The sequence below is a fragment of the Xyrauchen texanus genome, chromosome 32 (assembly GCF_025860055.1).
Source record: "Xyrauchen texanus isolate HMW12.3.18 chromosome 32, RBS_HiC_50CHRs, whole genome shotgun sequence".
Classification (NCBI taxonomy): Eukaryota; Metazoa; Chordata; class Actinopteri; order Cypriniformes; family Catostomidae; genus Xyrauchen; species Xyrauchen texanus.
The window spans coordinates 20,437,810-20,458,090 of NC_068307.1; the positions used below are offsets into that span (position 1 = coordinate 20,437,810).

At 37.6% G+C, this 20,281-nt stretch overlaps 1 protein-coding gene across 1 annotated transcript in view; it reads right to left on the reverse strand.

Annotated features, from left to right (window-relative positions):
* The window catches only part of fhit (fragile histidine triad diadenosine triphosphatase), a 411,185-nt gene that overhangs the window by 109,790 nt on the left and 281,114 nt on the right, over positions 1-20,281 (reverse strand). The window contains exon 4 of the mRNA XM_052100889.1: positions 1,406-1,551. Within this exon, the coding sequence (XP_051956849.1) occupies positions 1,406-1,551 (146 nt within the window). The remainder of the gene's footprint in view (positions 1-1,405; positions 1,552-20,281) is intronic.

A 20,281-nucleotide genomic window follows, 5' to 3' on the forward strand; every position in this document is an offset into this window, starting at 1 on the left:
ATATTTTTCATTATACCATGGTCTGTTTGAATATTCTGTTTGGCTGAAATGCGTGAGATAAAACTTCCAGTCAGTTTTAATAACTGTTCAATATTAATGCACCTACTCTATTGTCCTCTGTAATGACACAATGCTTGAGTTTTATACCTCTGTTAAAATAACATCCGGACAAGAATATAGTCTCAGAGCTGTGAATAAGCATCACATCACAAAACATCATCATCAAGTCAAATAGTGCCATCTTTAAATCAACTGTGAAGCAGTACAGGAAACACGGAAAAGACAAGAGTGTTCATCAGCCCTGCATTGCTAACTTAAAGTGCTTGTAAGGAAAGTATGGTTTGATATTCAGCTGTTTTGCAAGGAGGGGGAGAGAAGGTAACAGACCTTTAAATGCATCTTTCGCTGTCCGGCAAGATGATTTAGACTGTAATGTTGCTGTCATCAACATGCCATCTATAGCCGCTAGAGGGCTACCCACGATCACACATGGGTGACTGAAGCTGTGAATGGAGACTATTTTCTAAAACATAGCCCTAAGTGATCATAGTAAATGCCACATCACAATTTCATTCTTAATTCAAGCAATTGTGCAGCCTTAATGGATACCATATGGATGTCCCAGAGGTCAAAGTCTGCAGGATTAGAGTGTTATGGATGGTTTTTCCTCATAATGAACAGTACGTACCACTTTTGCAACTGTTAGATCATACTGTTTTGTCCTCATTAATGTGAAAATAACAAAGAATAGAAAAGAGGAGTGTCTACCCTACTACATTAAGTGGCTATTATTATTTCTGAATTGAGCATTTAAATTCACAATTTTTAAAGAGTGTTTGGTCTCCAAAAACCTTGTGTCCTTTTTTTTTTTTTCAATTATACATACAGCTTTTTAATCCATTCAAAGAAATGTTATATTGCACTACTTTATCTTTATGTCTGATTTTGAACAGGAGGATGTCTAGATGTTATAACCTATAAATAAAATTAATCATTACTGTTATACTTACATTAAAAATTTGCACTGCAAAAATCAATGACAGTTTTAACTAAACAATGCTGGCAAGTGTCCATGGTATAAACCGGACAATCCCCGGCTATTCCAGGAATTATTCTATACGCATCAAGTTGGTTGGTTCTTCTCCTCCATGCCAAGCATTAAAATATTGTTATTTACACATAGCTGTTGATATAATTTACTTCTATCATGCAATGGCATTTAAATATTTGAAATTTGAGCTTAAGTTCCCAAATGCTTTTCTGGACCACTATATACATATGTGCCAAAAGTGAACAGTTCCATTAATATATTTAAATTAAATTCAACCCAAACCAAATCTATTTTTTGTCATTGTCAGAGTGCTACAACTGCCTCCATACTTGTATTATCTGAATTCCAACATACCTGTATGGCGATGGTTAGGGAGGATGCTTGGAAGTGTTTCTCGATCGCATCTGCCACTTTCTGTGTGGTCATGAACAGATCAGCCACCTCATCAGGACGGAGATCCCGGAACCGCTCAACGATTCGAAAAGGACACACTAAAACATCTGTACAAGGAGCTTGTTAAGGTAAAAACATTTGAATTGAGAAGAAAATACACATTATCTATAACCCCCCATAATAAAATGCAAAAAGGCCTTATAGAGTACATACAACACTAAAAACATATTGAAATTTCAGAACAAAGCATTTTATGAATATTCTGGGTTAAACTTTGCTCTGGCCATAGCCCTTCTGACATGTTATTCATTAACACAGAAAACAGAATTTCAATTTGTGAAGCGATCATAAAGTGCGTAATTTCTGCAGCAAAGGCATCACCAAATGGAATTATTAACATGCAGACAACAGATTTCCCAAACTCTCTGACCGTTTGTCATTTGTAAAGCATGCATTTATGCCAGAAAGAGATGTGATGCACAGTAACTATCCACAAAGTACTGTTAACATGAAGAAAAGTCCACCCAAAGGCCTTACAATGGCAAAACATAGCTAGCACAGGGATGAGCACAGTGGTGTAGTCGAGACCAGATCATCAGAGTTCAAATCCAGGCCAAGACCAGAGTATATTTACATTTATATTTATGCATTTGGCAGACGCTTTTATCCAAAGCGACTTACAGTGCACTTATTAGTAGGTCGAGGTCGAATCCAAGACAATACAGAGACCAGAAGAGGCCAAGACTGAGTCAAGACTCATAATGAATGTGTTAAATGTATAGTTACATTTTAAACAACTATTGACTCTAGGCTCATATTTCGACTGCTTATGCTTATGTTAGTTACACAATATTACCAGTCGAGAATAAAAATTAAATAAATGCCACACCCTAGGTTAAATGAACACAATTGTATTACAATTACAACAGTCAAGTGTTAACAATATGTCAGTGAAAAATGAAAATTACAGGTGCAAAGTGCCTATCTGACAGGCTTCAAGCTTCCGTGTACTTTAATTATTTCAATCTTTGTAAGTCAGTAACTAAGTGCATTAACTTTAGCATGGTGTTTGTTTGTTTTTTACAAATTGAGGGACAAGTCTAAATTACTTGTTGTGTAAATCGACAGAAAGTCTGAGATTCTGATATTCCTTTACACCTTTGTACCAAACTCACACTCAAACCACAAAGGGTTTTCTAATGTTAGACACACAATAGAAAGAGCTTGTGGAAACAAATCTATTACAGTACCTTATACAAAATGACAACAAATATAACAGGGTGGGTAAAATCTGCTCCTATATTCAGATGAATGGAAAACGCTATAATAACTACAGAAAGCCAAAACTGGGACATGCTAAAAATGAAAGGAACATTGGTCCCTGATTTTATTGTTCCTGCCCTGAATACTAATAAACACACACACACACACACACACACACACACACACAAACCAACACCCTTCTGCACAACTGGGGGGAGGGGGGAGGATTAGGGGGAGGCAGATAGGCCCAATTTGAATTGGAAATGGATGAATGATTCTGATAAGCATCAGCACTCAAAAGAGAACACTCAGAGAAACCGGCCCGCTTGACTCCAAACAGCTTTTAATAAAAAAAGATTAATAAAACGTCTCATATCACAGAACCCCCCCTTTTTGATTCAACACCCATTCTCTCGTTCACCCTTCACAGCTAATCAAAACATTAATGGAGGTGGCATGAAGGTCATTTATATATTTATAATTTGTCCAGAAGTTATTCAAAAACACATTAAATGCAATTCATACAATTATTTGAAAACATCTCTACAATAATTTATTTTTACATTTTTCATTAGAGAGGTCACAAAAAATTGTTCAAAGAAGTTAGACAATCCATGAAAATTTGTGAAATGGAGCATGGAAAAGCAATACATCTCTGTACCCATTTCAGTAAATACTGAATTGCAGGTGTTACCCTGGCTCTTAAAAGAGTAAATGTCTAAAGACAGAAAAGCATCTTGTGTATCTATCTTGTGTCATGAGATCAATAGCCATCTACAGATATACCAGAGTCAGTGTTTCGTACAAAACAATTCTAGGAGAACTGTTTTTACATTTCAACCAAACATATTAGGGGGGGATACTGTATTAAACATGGTGATTTAAATATAGCAATAAATGGATGCAGAATGAGTTTATATATTCTATATTGCAGCCAACAACACCCCCCAACAACACTAAGTCACAGTTCTCCCTCATTCTAAACCCGCTGAGAAAACAATTTCCCATACATTCATAAATCAGCATGGCATACACAACAGCCAAGTTATACTCATAAAGAGGAGTACATATATCATGCCACAAAACTCAAATACATCTTAATTCTTACAGCAGATCATAAACAGAACAGAATCATGGTAAATATCACACTGTGGGGGAAAATCACTTAGAAGGAAATTTGCCCTTTGATAGCATTGTTTTTTGCAAGGACTGTGTTGTCATTCACTGAAGGAATTATGAAAAACAGCAAAACACACCAACATATCTGTGCTAAAGATTCTTTTCGCCTGGTCAGGCCAGTAGTTCAGATTTGTGCATGCCCTGCCCCACCTAAACTAATAAATACATTTATTTTAAACATTTTTTTTTTTTCCATTTTTATGTGCTGAAATATATATATATATATATATATATATATATATATATATATATATATATATATATATATATAATCTTCAATATTAGAAGGAAATAATACAGCAAATATAATTTTATGTAAAAATACTTTTGCTGAAAAATACCCTACGATGCAAAACATTATTTAATGTTTTGTAATTTTCAACCCAGCCATACTGATACTTCCAAGATCACAAGTCATTCTTGCAATTTCGACAACACCTCATCTGCGTGAGTCACCAAGATAACTTTGCCTTGATGACACATCTAATTTGATGGCACAATTTGAAACATTTGATTCATAGCAGAAAACATATGTTTACATCTATTTGTTTACATCATTTTATAAGTCATACAAAACACATTTAACAAATGTAAGATTTAGTGACAAGGCAGCACTGCCCCATCCTTACTTTTGAGCCCTGGGATTACAGCAGGGGTCAGCAACCTATGGAACACGTGCCATCATTGGCATGTGAAAGGGTAATCACTGGCATGTGACAGTGAGAGAGAAATTTGTATTTTATATATAAGAAGTCCCTCACACCTGCATGCCAATCTTCCTCTTGAAGTAATACTTTCTCTTAATTATGCAGCATGTTTTATGTGGTTATGAACTGAATGGGAAGATAAACACTATTGTAGTGTGACGAGATTGCGCCTGCAAACCATACGCGCATCATGAGCCGCTGATACCGGGTGCAGATCACTGCACGGTTGAACAGATAACATCCATTAATTTCTTGTTTATTTGTTGCTTTCTGAATTTGCTTTCAATGTTTGAGATTTTCAACCCAGATTCCACACAATTTGTAGATCAGAAATTTGCAAATTTGCATCATTAACTATGTCAATTCATTTTGTACAAAGATTTCCTTACTTCCATTAAACCACTCTAGAACATTTATAAATCATGCTGGATAGCATGGATGTGGTTGTGGGGGCGTGGTTTAGCACCAGCTTGTGAATGAGAGTGAGATCAGGAGATGAGAACAGTAAGGATCATTACCTGGCAATGATTGTCTCTAAAAGCTGTTTGTCTTTGCAGTGAGAGTTGGAGACGGATTGAAGAGCTAACCAGACGTCATTTAGGAGAGCGAGAGAGAGCTGAACCTGATTGAAGTGTGTGTGTTGTGGAAGCTTCACTGTCTGGCTGAAAAGCAGCAGTTTTATGTTGGCCACTGAAAAGCATTCTTTTGTTTCAGTTACGTCCAGAGTGTGTAAATAAACTCATGTGTTTCTCTGAAGCCGACTCCTGCTTCCTCCTTTCCACATTTATGCTCTTTTTACAATGGATTATCAGATTTTGCCCAATTTTTCACTCAAATTGTTCTGGCTTACATTTTTGAAACACATGCATACACTGACAAAAATGTAGCTAAAAATGTTTCTTCATGTGGCTACATGTGCACTGTCTCTATTAAATGTGTATTTCACTGGTGGCCAAAAGTTTGAAATAATGTACAGATTTTGCTGTTTCAACTGATAACGAAGTATAGTCAGTACATTACTGATGTAAAAAAACAGCACCATCACTATTTGAAAAAAGTCAGTTTTGATCAAATCTAGACAGGCCCCATTTGCAGCACCAATCACTCCAACACCTTATCCTTGAGTAATCATGCTAAATTGCTAATTTGGTACTAGAAAATAACTTGCCATTATATCAAACACAGTTAAAAGATATTTGGTTCATTAAATGAATGTTGAAATTGTCTTTGTGCTTGTTTTTGAGTTGCCAAAGTATGACATAGACTGGCATGCCTAAACCCTCTGGGGTCTGATGGTATTTTGGGCCCTGGAGAAGTTTTGACATGCCTTGACATTTGTGCTTTTTTCAGTTGCATAAAAAAATATTAATGGCTAAAGTCTAATTACACTGTATTCAGCACAAACTGGGCAACAATAATATGTGAGCAACATGCATGTACAGGTTTGTATTTTTGAGAAAATAATGTTTATGCATGGTTTTTGAAAAAACAAAAATGTTAAGTCACTGAAATAAGGTCATATATCACATACTAAACATTTGTCCACAAGACCTTTGAGAACTGGATCTTGTAGCTTAGAGTTTTTACTACAAAATGGTGTGAAAACCATCCTGATCACTCATTCATACAAAACAATATAGTAATTTAACTTTTATTAGACACTTTTAGTGTTGATAGGTAATATGCGAGGAGGCGTGAACTATCATGAATATGGATTTATTTCACACCTGAGGATACAAAGACCCTCCTCTGGGCCTATCAATCAGGGATAGAGAATGAATGTGAGGATACTTAATGATAAAAATCAAGTTTTAAGTTAAAAGAAGTAATTGGACTATATATTTTCTTTACATAAAGACTTTACTTAATTTTAGACCTACACTACCATTTAAAAGAAGTCTCTTTTGCTCACCAAGACTGGATTTATTTGATCAAAAATACAGAAACAACATTGCTATTCTGAACTCTTTTTACAATTTAAAAGAACAGTTTTCTATTTAAATATATTGTAAAATGCAATTTGTGATCAAAGCTGAATTTTCAGCATCATTACTACAGTCTTCAGTGTCACATGATCCTTCAGAAATCATAAGATGGTGATTTTCTAATATGGGCATATTTAAAGTGTATTTTACTCATTTAGCCTGAACACATATTTGCAAGCACAACCTTTGTTGATGATAATGAGGCATTTTAAACACTAGATAAAATATAATCTAAACATTCATATTATTTTTATATCATATTACATATCATATTTATATCATACAGCATACAATTTACATGTACATGTATATATAAAATACCATGTCAACTAATGAAATCTAATTGACTTACTCGTCTGAAATTGTATCCTCAGCTGGATCAAATCTCTCTTCAAAATACAAACGTTCATCGGATTCCCACTCTTCTTCTGAGGAAAATGTTAAATCTTCCATAATATCCTGGAGCTTTCTCGCCTGTGTATCGTTGCAAACGCGCAGAAAAATTAATGAAATGTGTTTACAACCTCACAGTCGGGGGCGTGTACATTTGCATTGATCGTTTCAGCACATTAGCGTATGAATGGCGCGCTCTGCTTGTGGGTGGGATCACATTACAGATAATTAGATAGACCAGTAAAAACTGTACATCGCTTTGTTTCAAACAGATTGCATTGCAGGAGAATATTTGTTTTAAATTGGAATAGTTTTATTTAAAAGTAGACATTTTAAGCTTTCTTTAGACATATGTTTCATGTTTGTGTGAGAAGTATTCGCAGAGTTTCAGTTCATTTTTGTGACGTGTTTCTGAAATATGCTCGTGGAGACAGAGACTGCTGAAAGCTCACAAATAAAAGTAGACCCTTTATAGTCTCTAATGATGTCTTACACTTATCTGTATACCCAAAAATGATGGAGTATTTTAAGTTGTTTCTGCTGTAATGACGAAAATATCCATCGACCCCAGAGGGTTAAGGTCAATATTAGGTCAAAAATGCAAAAATGAAACAGCTTTCTCTAACTCATCAGTCAATCATTGTTTTGAGGAATGATGGCTATACAATGCTTGAAACAGCCAAAAAAACGATTTCATACAAATGTGTACACTACAGTTTTCAAAGACAAAGGACAACTAGCTCTAGCAAGGACAGAAAGAGATGTGGAATGCCAGATCTACAACTTAACAAGAGTATAAGTACTAAGTAGATTCTCTAGTTTGAGAAATAGATGCCTCACATGTCCTCAGCTGGTAGCTTCATTTAATTCTACCCACTCAACACCAGTTTCATGTACTACAGTAAAGAGAAGACTTAGGGGTGCAGGCCTTATGGGAAGAATTGCAAAGAAAAAGCCACTTTTGAAACAGAAAAACAAAAAGAAAAGGTGAACAAAGAAACACAGACATTGGCAGGGGCGTAGCACCAAATTTTGGGCCCTGGGTACAAACCATCTTGCTGGGCCCCCGTACCAAATATGTATGTATAGAAAACTGACTTCTAAGGGGCCCCCCCTGCCTCGGGCCCTGGGTACTCGTTACCCTTTACCCCCCCAGTCCGACGCCCCTGGACGTTGGACAAAAGATAATTGGAAAAGATTGTTATGGATCTTAACCCCATTGAGCTTTTATGAGATCATCTAGACTGTAATGTGTGTGAGAAGTGCCCGACAAGACAGCCACATCTATGACAAGTGCTAAAGGAAGTGTGGGGTGAAATGTATCTGAATGAGTATCTGGACAAACTGACAGCTAGAATGCCAAGGATCTGCTAAGCTTTTATTGCTGCACGTGGATGATTTTTTCAACTATATATTTGTATTCATTAATATCAGTTCAGATTTCCAATAATATATTCAGATTTATAAACATTTTTATACATTGCCATGCCACCCCTCAATACTTATTTAAGTTTGCATAAGTGTTTATCAGGGAAAATATGAAAACACAAATCATTTGATCTCTTCCATTAAATTGATTGAGGTCAGATAATTGCTGTCTTCTTTATTTCATGTTTTAAATGTGCACAGTACAGTACCCTCATTGAAAAGATTTACAAATAAAGAAAGTAATATTACTTAAAGTAAAGATACAGTATGTTTAAAAATCATGTACACATGAGATTCAGACTCAAATCATCAGCAGTCTAGTAAAAGCTGTTTTATTTTCCATGGAGCTGGGTTGTCTCATGGAGACCGCCATAAAGAGATCATATGACCAGCCAAATACTACTTCAAGGTATAAATGTTTATGGATTCAATGTATACATAGTGTGTGTTCCCTAAAAAAAAATGACCTTGGTGGCTAGCACCACCAACCAACCGTTTTACAGTCCCTCCATTACCAGCCGTCCATAGGTTAACTAACACTGCTAATGCAACAATTCCATTCTGAGGCACACATCTGCACTTGAAGCTTATTATCTCTACTGAAACATTGACTTAGTCAAGCTCTACACAAAAATCGCACCTCTGCTAATCCCGACAAACACGTGCTGGGAAAATTGAGCAGCTGTATAGTAAACATATAAAGATAAAGGCAAAAAATAAATAACACAGAAAACCAGAGACATCATTGGAAACACTATTGGATTGCAAATCCCCAATAAGATCTTGAAATCACATCCAGGCACATTACACAGTTAGCTGGAAAATAAAATGGCATTAGCTATGGCAGCCAACACTGTGAAATTTAATGCAACAATCATGCTTATCACAGGGACCATGACCTCTTTGAGTAGATCTGTTGGAGCAGAATCTATTTCTGTGTGGAGCGGATCAGGTCGGGATGTCAATGCAGAGCTAAATTGGTAAAGATGGAACACAGGAAGTCCCCACCTAATCATTTCCAACTGACATGACCCGTCTGTAGGGATGAGATGATTAACAGAGGGGTCGCACCGAATGACTGCGGCCTTTGATTGTAGGAAAATTGCGTGTGGAAACTCTATATCCTACTCACTTCGAAGGGCAGAAGGTGGAGCAAAGCACTACTTTCTCATGTGTGCCTGTTAACCCTACATGAAAGAATATGTCACTGCGACCTGATTTTGAGTAAGAATGGGTCCTTGATAACATCATGCCTATGGCTGTTATGATATGTATATAGCCTTTTGTGTATGTAATTGAACCCTTTGGCATGTGCAATCAAACTGGTGTGATTACACTTGGCTGGGCTCAGAATCAAACTGGTGCGATCTGCATTCATGCTACATACAACATGCTGCTGTTTATCAGCAAAGAGGAACTGAAGCAATTTCATAAGGAACCAGCTGCTAAAATAGTCTTTTCAACATCACATTATCTTTATGTTTTATGTTACAAACATTCAAACAATTACAAAATAAATGTTTAAAGCTGTTACTGTTGGAGCTAGCATTTTTGATGCAGCGATGCAGCCATGTTTTCTGATGTCAACCAAATAATATATATAAAGTTGCAATGTTAGTTCTGGTGCTGGGAAAGTGGATGGGCTAGGTTTTTAGAACCTTCTGTGCTTCTATGCTATGACAAAATCCAAATCCAATGCTGCATTGCAATGTAAACAATATGGCAGTGTGCAAAGCCGGCAAGCACGTAATCTATCATAAGCAATAATTATAAACATCGAAAAACCACATTATATGTTTGATCAATTATAATTTGACCTTCAGTGCATCTGCTGTGAAGTGTACATAACATTTTTTTTAATTACAGCGCACATTAAAGACCTCACTCTGGGGGATCAGTCAGTAAAGGAGAAACTCATGTGTAAAAAGAATAATCAATTTAAGAAACTTAAACTTATACAAATGAATGCAAACTCAATGTCATTACTTGTAAATTGTACACATTATTTCAAACAGTGATAGCTCATATCATTACTATAAACATACAATTCCATGATATTATTTTAATTATTATAATGTCAAATTTCTGTATTTTTACAAAGTAAAATTTTGATAATAATAATGATGACCAAAAAATTATAAAAAAATAAATATACACTTTCTCATTTTTCAGGACAGCTTTTGTTCAGTTCTATTGCTTGTTCTGCACCTGATCAGCCCGAATGTACCCCACTATTTTTTAAAGCTAATTTGTTTGTGATCTTACTTACAGAGAAAGGTATATAAGCAAATCTTATTATTTAAACTTTGAGCATTTCTATTATGTACTAAATAATTGTATTTTGATGAGAAATTATAATGTGGATTTTGCTCAAACATTTTTTTCAGATTTATTTATTTTTTTTTATTAAATCGATTTGAGATTATATCGAATCGCGAACTATGACATAACACTATATAGTGTCTAGTTTTTTGTTTGTATGTTTTTTTGTTTTTTGCCAGAAAAGAAAGAATTAAGCATACAAATAAAATGTGTGAAAGTATAAGAGGTAAGAAGGGGGTTTTCTCTCTAACTGACCCTTTTTGACTTCCTTTTCCCTCTAGCTCAAGTTTTGACACCTAATAGGGATATTTGACACAAAAACAGCAGAACACAAACTGAGAGAGTTTTTTAGCCTGTGATGAACCCAGCAGGGGGAAAATTTAAATAATGGCAGCCATCCGCTAGACTGACAGATCTGCTGTCATAGAGCCTCTTTTCAGTATTTCAAAAGCACCTAAAGGAAACCCAGAAAATAAGGATTTGCAAAATGCGAGGAAATACAAACATATAGGTAGAATAGAATGTTGCTCTTATTTTTCAGCTTGCCTTGTCTGTAAGTGCCAAATGCCAAATAACCCGTCAAGTTTAATCATTTTGTGTTGTCCTCATTGCAAAAACATTGTCATGCAGAAAAATGGCTTTTTAATTACAGTAAGAATACCTGCAATCACAAGCTCCTAACCTTTATAGCATCACTCATCTAAACATTTTAATATAAGCTCTGACCAATACAAAAGCTTGGTGTGGTCATTACAGTTTATGTGCCATTCGCATTATAGAATTTTGTGTAAGCTCTGCACAGATGCAAACACATGCACATAAACAGTAATTAAACCTATCAAAATTAACCAGGGTGATTAAACAGCTTGCCAGGCGAGAGAGAGAGAGAGAGAGTATGCACTGGCAGTATGGCAGGGTAAAAATTTAATTTCAATTTATGGGATGGGAAAACAAACAATATAGACAAAGCAAGAAAACGGTGTTTACATGAGATTTGAAATAATCAAGTTATTCTATGCTTTAGATGTGAATCCATGAAGAGGCATGCACACAACACTTGCATTCATTATACAGTATAAGCCGGTAAAGGTGTTTACATGCAATGCAAAAACAGAGTAATAGGTTAAAATCTACCCAAGTCAATCAGCTTATTTTTAAGCCGCTTATGACCTTACACCGATAAAGGAAAGCCATTTAATGCATATACATTAGCACACACATCGTCAGCTTATTAAGCATTATCAATTTAAGAACGTGCACGTACATGCGCTCATTGACAGTTTGTTCCCGAAAATTGGGGAAAATGTCCCACTGTAATGTATCTGAAATACTGGAGATAGAGTATATTTTATGAATGAAATACAGGGATCAAAATCAGTGAAATTTAAATATGAATGGATGTACAGTATGTAAAAGGGAACGTTACAAACTTGGATGAAGTCATTTTCAGCACTACCATAATCTGTGGAAAAAAGTTGTTTACAAATTCTCAGGATGCAACAGTGAGCACTTCCAAAAAAGAATTGGATTTGAAAAAGTTTGTTAGGTTCATGGCATCAACTTTTTTTTAAGATATTCAAAAGGAATTATTTGAGCGAGAACAGAAGATGCATGTTTGCTGATGGCATGTGAGAATGAGCTACAACATGCATTAAGGCCTGTTCACACCAAGTCCGTTTCTTCTGTGCAATTGCTCGTTCTGTACCCATGACATTATTCACACCGTGTTTTCTATGGACTGCGATGAAAATTGACCTACCAGTGCTGCAGCTGCTTAATCAAAAGCTTTGGTGGCGCTAATCAGCTGGTAAACACAGGCATTGGAAGTGCAGCTGATACAAACCCCCCCAAAATTATATCCAAAAATAAATATAAAAAATAAAAAAATAAATACAAACAAAAATAAATGAACCCTTTGTACTGCAAACAAAAACCTGTTCTGTTTTTGAATGTCTGTTTATGGTTTTAATGTCTTAACGTACATTATTTAATATGTATATCACTATGCCTGTTATATTATTTTCTTGGCATTTAAAATAGCAGCGAGGTTCGGCAATTCGTTTACAATAAGTTTGTAGTAAAATATCCAATAAAATGACTCTTTACATGCAATATTTTACTGTAGACAAACAAATTGCAAGTATTGCAATTATTTAAATAAAGAAAAGACTGTGAGAAAGTGTCTTCTTTTATAGTATCTATTTCATAAAATACTGTTATTCTTAATGTACATTATTACACATGTATTTAAATCACTGTACCTTGTGTTATATTATCCAGGCATTAATCCAGACATAAAAAGAGAATTTGGGTTCGGGAGGCCATATTCAATATCCTCGTAACAAAACACACATTGAAATAACTTTGCAAAGCGTTCTTTAATCATGTCACTCATATAAAATATACAGACTATTTACTCCTAAAAATGCATCAACACCATGGAAAGAACATAATGAAACCATTTTGCTAAATTAGGTAAATAAATGCTTTAAAAGCATGCAATACATTAACCTCTAACAGTTGAAGGTGCGGCCAGAAGACTGGTATAAAGTTTGTAGAAAAGAAAAAAAAAGAAACAATATGGACTGTGTGAATAGAACGTCTGTCAGAAGTTCATCTTCCAAAATAGTCAAAGATTTTGTGTGATCAGGCCTTTAGACTTCATATTAATAGGACTAGATAAAAATGGCCTCAACATTAACCTGCAAACAAATCATACCAGATTGGATAGCTAATGGATAGCATAAATTATCTTTTAACAACCCACCATGGAAGAGAATGGGGACGTGCAGGTTAAGAGAATACAGTACTTTTACTGATAAAAAATAATTTCTGAGATAGCATATGAATCACATTTGCATATATTTAGATGTTATTAGAAAAGGAGGTGACAAATGCTAGCTAGCATTCAGCCATCAGAGAGTAATACCACAGGTTAGATATCACTGCTTCCCTTGTTCCCATGCATGACACTGAAAAAGCAGCATCCCGCAATTCAAGGTGTGTTTTTTTTTTGTTTGTTTGTTTGTTTTGTTTTTTTTTTTTTTGAGGCTCTGATCCATGAACTTGCTCATCATCGCTCTACACACCTTGTTGCACCTTCAGGTTAATGGCAGTATTCACACACTGGTCCACCTGCATGTCTTATTACGTGGTGACAGACGGTCTCTCTGCGGCCTGCAGGATCATCCTTCACACTTGATTAGCAAGGCAAATAGGCAGGAACGGAAGTGTATCATGGGAGAAAGACTTCATATGTGACACCTTGAAATGGACGCTGCCAACCCAAGGGAGAATTTAATATGGATGCAGTTTGCTTGTGACTCAGAGGACATTGGGAAAAGCAACAATTAGGTAAAGTTATCAATATACTGTCAGAAAATTACTAATCTCAACAGCATTGAAGGTTAAAAAGATTGACGTGGAATTTTTGCAAGGGATCATTACAAACTAGGTGGTGAAACAAGTTATCTACAGCAACAATTTTATCGACAGACTACTCACTTGGCAGATTTCAAGTTAATAGTCGTACATTAATTGCTAAATGCAAGTAATTGCCCACACTCTTCCACTTTCAATTAGCATCTACAGCTATAATAAAAAAAAAAATGGAAGCAACGAAACAAGAAAGACAGAAAATTACAATCACAAAACCCACTACATCAATACATAAAAAGCATTTTTCAATCATCAGGCAGAGAGGTACTGAGCCTCCGATACACTTACAGCAAAGTTCTTCATTCTTTGTTCAGAGCTAGAAAGAAATTTGGAAGAGCTGAGCAATGATACACTCTTTGCAAACATTCAGACACAGCCCACACTACTGGGGCTGGTGTTTAAATGGGGTATTTAAACATGCAAAGCACACTTTCCTGACAAAAGACTACAAGTAAAATCAATGTGACAATAAAATGTGTTATCATTGATTACATGCTAGAATCTACATGAGATCAGTAAAAGTAGCTGTTTTAACCACTCAATTATATATTAAGTAATACTTAAGAATGCGTTATCAGTCAGCGGGCAAGTTTCATTGAAGTCATCGGCCTATCTATCACTCTATGATAGCACACATTACTACTATACTATAGCAGAGAAATAGAGCTAAACTAACAGCATTCCTGCTGATCACAGATGGGAGTTGTGGCAGACGGAGTAATCAAACATGCACAAAGTGCCTACCTGATAAACAAAGTTTCAGAGTTGGGAGAACACGTAAACTTTCAACAAGGCAGAGGAGAGGGTTTCTGTGTTGGTGTCAAAAATAAAAGTTCCCAAGAAACATGTATTCTCTCTGACAAAGACTTATACGTGAGTGATTATACTCATAGGATATCTCTGATAGCATGTCTGAAATACAGCCTCACTCCACGATTGCACAGAGCGGATTACTACCACACTACAGCTGAGGAATTGAGTTAAACTAACAGCTTTAGCATTACTGTTCTTCACTTAATTATTATTATTATTTTAAAAAATATTTCATTATTTCATTCTTTTTTTTTTCCTACCAGATGAAGCTGAATTTGTAGGCTACATTAAATGTGGAATATGTTGTTAACTGTGGTTTCTCCTGGTATTTCTGATATTAATATCTGCAAGAAACAGAAATTTTGTGCATGTATAACAACATTATTCTGAAGGCAGGAGGTGTCAAATAAAACGTGAAATGTCAAGCACTCATTTTGCACTGAATTACAAATACAAATTCAAACATTCAAAGAAATGAAAATAAAATAAATTTAGCCTTAAAAATTCCACTCAATATAGTACATGGACAAAAATGCCTTGTTGATGAGAGAGGTCAACAGTGAATGGCCAGAATAGATCGGGCTGACAGAAAGGCTATGGTAACTCATATAACCACTCTGTACAATTGTAGTGAGCAGAATTGAATCTCAGAATACACAGCATGTCAACCCTTCAAGGCTGATGGGCTAAAACAGCAGAAGACCACGTTGGGTTCCACTTCTATCAGCAAAGAACAGAAAACTGAGGCTGCAGGGGGCCTACTATTTGTGTACCTCATCAGAAATCCATATTTGTCAGACCAGGCAATGTTTTTCCAATCGTCTACTGTCCAGTTTTGGTGAGCCTGTGCTCACAGCAGCCTCAGTTTCCTGTTCTAAGCTGACAGTATAAGTACCCAGAGGGGTCTTCTGCTGCTGTAGCACATCCGCCTCAATGTTCAACATGTTGTACGTTCAGATATGCTTTTCTGCATAGCAATGTTGTAACACGTGTTTATTTAGGTTACTGTCACCGTCCATCAGCTTGGAACAGTATGGCCATTCTCCTCTGACCTCTGTCATCAACAAGCCATTTTTGCCCACAGAACTGACGCTCCCTGGATGTTTTTTCCATTCTCTTTACTCCCTAGAGACTGTTGTGTGTGAAACTCCCAGGAGATCAGCAATAACAGAAATGCCCAAAGCAGCCCATCTGGCACCAACAATCATGCCACGATCTAAATAACTAAGATACAATTGTTTACCCATTCTCAGAATCAGAATCAGCTTTATTGCCAAGTATGCTTACACATACAAGGAATTTGTCTAGGTGACAGGAGCTTCCAGTCAACAACAATACAACAATACCAAAAACAGCAGCAAGACTTAGGTAATTAAAAACAAAAAAGAACACAAAATAAATAATTATACATACCGGTATATGCACATACACTCACCTTCATACATACCCACATACACACACGTAGTGCAAATCTAATACAATCTGTTATATAAAGAACAAAAACCTGTATATTATGTACAGAGCAATGTAAGTAATGGCAGAAGTGGATAAGTTGGATAATATAAATTAAAATTAAAATTAAACTGTGTTATATAGTTATTGCTCAATGGGGAAATTTAATTGTTCATTAGATGGATGGCCTGAGGGAAAAATCTGTTCCTGTGTCTGACGGTTCTGGTGTTCAGAGCTCTGAAGCGCCGGTCAGAAGGCAACAGTTCAAAAAGGTAGTGGGCTGGGTGAGTAGGGTCCAGAGTGATTTTTCCAGCCTTTTTCCTCACTCTGGAAGTGTATAGTTCTTGAAGGGGGGGCAGGGGGCAACCAATAATCCTCTCAGCAGACCGAACTGTTCTTTGTAGTCTTCTGATGTCTGATTTCGTAGCTGCACCAAACCAGACAGTTATTGAAGTGCAGAGGACAGACTCAATGACTGCTGAGTAGAACTGTTTCAGCAGCACTGGTGGCAGGTTGAACTTCCTCAGCTGGCGAAGGAAGTACAACCTCTGCTGGGCCTTTTTCACAATGGAGTCGATGTGTATCTCCCACTTCAGGTCCTGTGAGATGGTAGTGCCCAGCAACCTGAATGACTCCACTGCTGCCACAGTGCTGTTTAGAATGGTGAGGGGGGACAGTGTTGGGGTGTTCCTCCTAAAGTCCACAATCATCTCCACTGTTTTGAACGTGTTCAGCTCCAGGTTGTTTTGACTGCACCAGAAAGCCAGCCGTTCAACCTCCTTTCTATATGCAGACTCATCATCATCTCGGATGAGGCCGATGACAGTGGTGTCGTCTGCAAACTTCAGGAGCCTGACAGAGGGGTCCTTGGTGGTGCAGTCATTGGTGTACAGGGAGAAGAGTAGTGGGGAGGGCACACATCCCTGGGGGGCACCAGTGCTGATGGTACAGGTGGTGGAAGTGAATTTTCCCTGCCTCACAAGCTGCTGCCTGTCCGTCAGAAAGCTGGTAATCCACTGACAGGTAGAGGTGGGAACAGGGAGTTGGTTTAACTTAGTCCGGAGTATATCTGGTATGATTGTGTTGAAAGCCGAGCTGAAGTCCACAAAAAGGATCCTTACGTATGTTGACTGCATCATCCACAAACCCATGTTGACTGCATCATCCACAGACCTGTTTGCTCGATAAGCAAATTGAAGGGGGTCCAGAAAGGGTCCAGTGATGTCCTTCAGGTGGGCCAACACCAGTCTCTCAAATGACTTCATGAACACAGATGTCAGGGCGACAGGTCTGTAGTCATTAAGACCTGTGATTTTAGGTTTCTTAGGGACGGGCATAATAACTGAGCGTTTGAAGCAGCATGGGACTTCACACTGCTCCAGTGATCTATTGAAGATCTGAGTGAAGATGGGGGCCAGTTGGTTAGCACAGGAACGAAGGCAAGCTGGTGAGATGCCATCTGGTCCTGGAGCCTTCCTTGTCCTTTGCTTCCGAAAGACACGGCACACATCGTCCTCACAGATCTTGAGTGCAGGTAGTGTAGCAGGAGGGGGGAGGAGGGGGGTTGCAGGAGGTGTTAATGGTTGTGTGAAATGAAGGTCCGAGTGCATGTGGGGTGTGAAATCGGGCCTTTCAAATCTGCAGTAAAACACATTCAGGTCGTCAGCCAGTCGTTGGTCCACCACAGTGTTGGGGGTAGGAGTCCTGTAATTAGTAAGTTGTTTCAGGCCACTCCACACTGATGCAGGGTCGTTAGCTGAAAACTTGCTTTTCAGCTTCTCAGAGTAGCTTCTTTTAGCCACCCTGATTTCCTTATTCAGTGTGTTCCTGGCCTGATTATACAAGACTCTATCCCCACCCCTGTAGGCCTCCTCTTTGGCATGACGAAGCTGTCTGAGTTTTCCTGTGAACCATGGTTTATCATTGTTGAATGACAAAAATGTCCTAGTAGGGATGCACATATCCTCACAGAAACTGATGTATGATGTAACAGTATCTGTGAGCTCGTCCAGGTCTGTAGCTGCAGCTTCAAAAACACTCCAATCAGTGCAGTCAAAGCAGGCTTGTAGTTCCAGCTCTGCTTCAATAGTCCATCTCCTTATAGTCCTTACAACTGGCTTTGTTGATTTTAATTTCTGCCTGTAGGTCGGGAGAAGATGAACCAGACAGTGATCAGAGAGTCGCAAAGCTGCACGTGGGACAGAGCGATATGCAACCTTTAATGTTGTATAGCAGTGATCCGCTCTGAACAGCTGGAAGCCCGGCAGATGTAATGCGCTGTCCGGAATGGCTTCACTCAGCCAGGTTTCAGTGAAGCACAGTGCAGCAGAGTTTGAAAAGTCCTTATTAGTATGTGTGAAGAGATGTAGTTCGTCCGTTTTGTTGGGAAGAGAGCGGAGATTTGCGAGATGAATGCTCGGCAGTGCTGTTCTAACGCCGCGCTGACGGAGTTTAACCAGCGCGCCAGCTCATCTCCCTCGCCTGCGTCTGGTAGCACATCTAAACAACACAGCAGCGCCTCCAACTAAAATGTCCAGCAAAACGTCCGAATATTGAAAAACCGGGAAAAGATTATCTGGTATGTGCTGCCGAATGTTCAGCAGTTCGTCCCTGGTAAAAGATTGCTAAACACAGGACAAACTAACAAAAACAACAAAAGAATTGAAGAGCTCCACACCGAGGCGGCCATCTGCGGCGCCATGTTGTATTCTGATGGTTGATCTGAACATTAGCTTAAGTTCCTGACTGTGTATATATATATATATATATACACTGTATATTGTGCTGCTTACATGAAGTATATCTCAAAATATGCAGCTTGTTAAGGAGAGGTGTGCCATAACTTGTTTAAAGCAATTGGATTTATTTTAATTTTTTTTGGCAGATGATTAAATGAGTAAGAAATCTCAGACTAAAATTGAAGGAGGTACTAAATACTGTCCTTGATTCAGACTTCACGGTGGGCCTCAAGACTGAGTTTTCAACAGCACGTTGACTGGCAGTGAAGCAGCGGGCACTGCCTTGATGAAGACTGGCATCAGTGTGCCAGTTAGCGTTGATATACCAACAGTATGCCACAAAGACAATACTGACGATGCACAGAAAAACAAATCTCCGCCACCCATCAAGCTCTTTTCAGAGGAACAAAGTCTTGCTTTACCAATCTGTGGCAGGAACAAAATGTCTACCCATTTAAACATCCACCCCAGAGCATACATCATCTGGAGATGTGCAGAAAGAACAGCGGGGACGCAGGAAAATCATGCATCTCATTTTGACAGATTCGGTCGTTTGTAAGGCATTTTAAAGCATCTGTTTTCCAGTTGATAGATTCAAAAGAGGACACTGGCATGTTTGAGCAAGGGCACAGAACCATATCCTTTCATTTCTCCTAGAGAACGGATCTCTTGACTGACTGATCTCATTTCACTCTGCCAGAACTTAAAAATAAATAAATGCTTTTCTTACAATGAATGATCCATCAAGGAGGCATTTGTCTTATGATTGCACTCATGTTGCAGATAGACAATATATACAACACTTTCCATGCAAGGTGGAAAACAAGCAATTAGAAAGTGATTTATTGTCTTTCTAAAACAATCACGGTGAGGCCTCGGCTAGCTGGAAATGATAGCTCCTAAAATGAAGGCCTTGTGATGAAATATTCAAGAGCAATGTTTGCATGCTGTGATATATAGCAAAGGATATCACTCACCCAAAGACACACCTGAAGGATAAATAAACAGACAGACGGGCAATGGTTGAAATTATGTGCGCATCACTTCATATTTGCTCCATAAACCTGACATGAGTTCTTTAAATACAGTCCAAATTTACAGCCAGCATTTCAGTGAAGC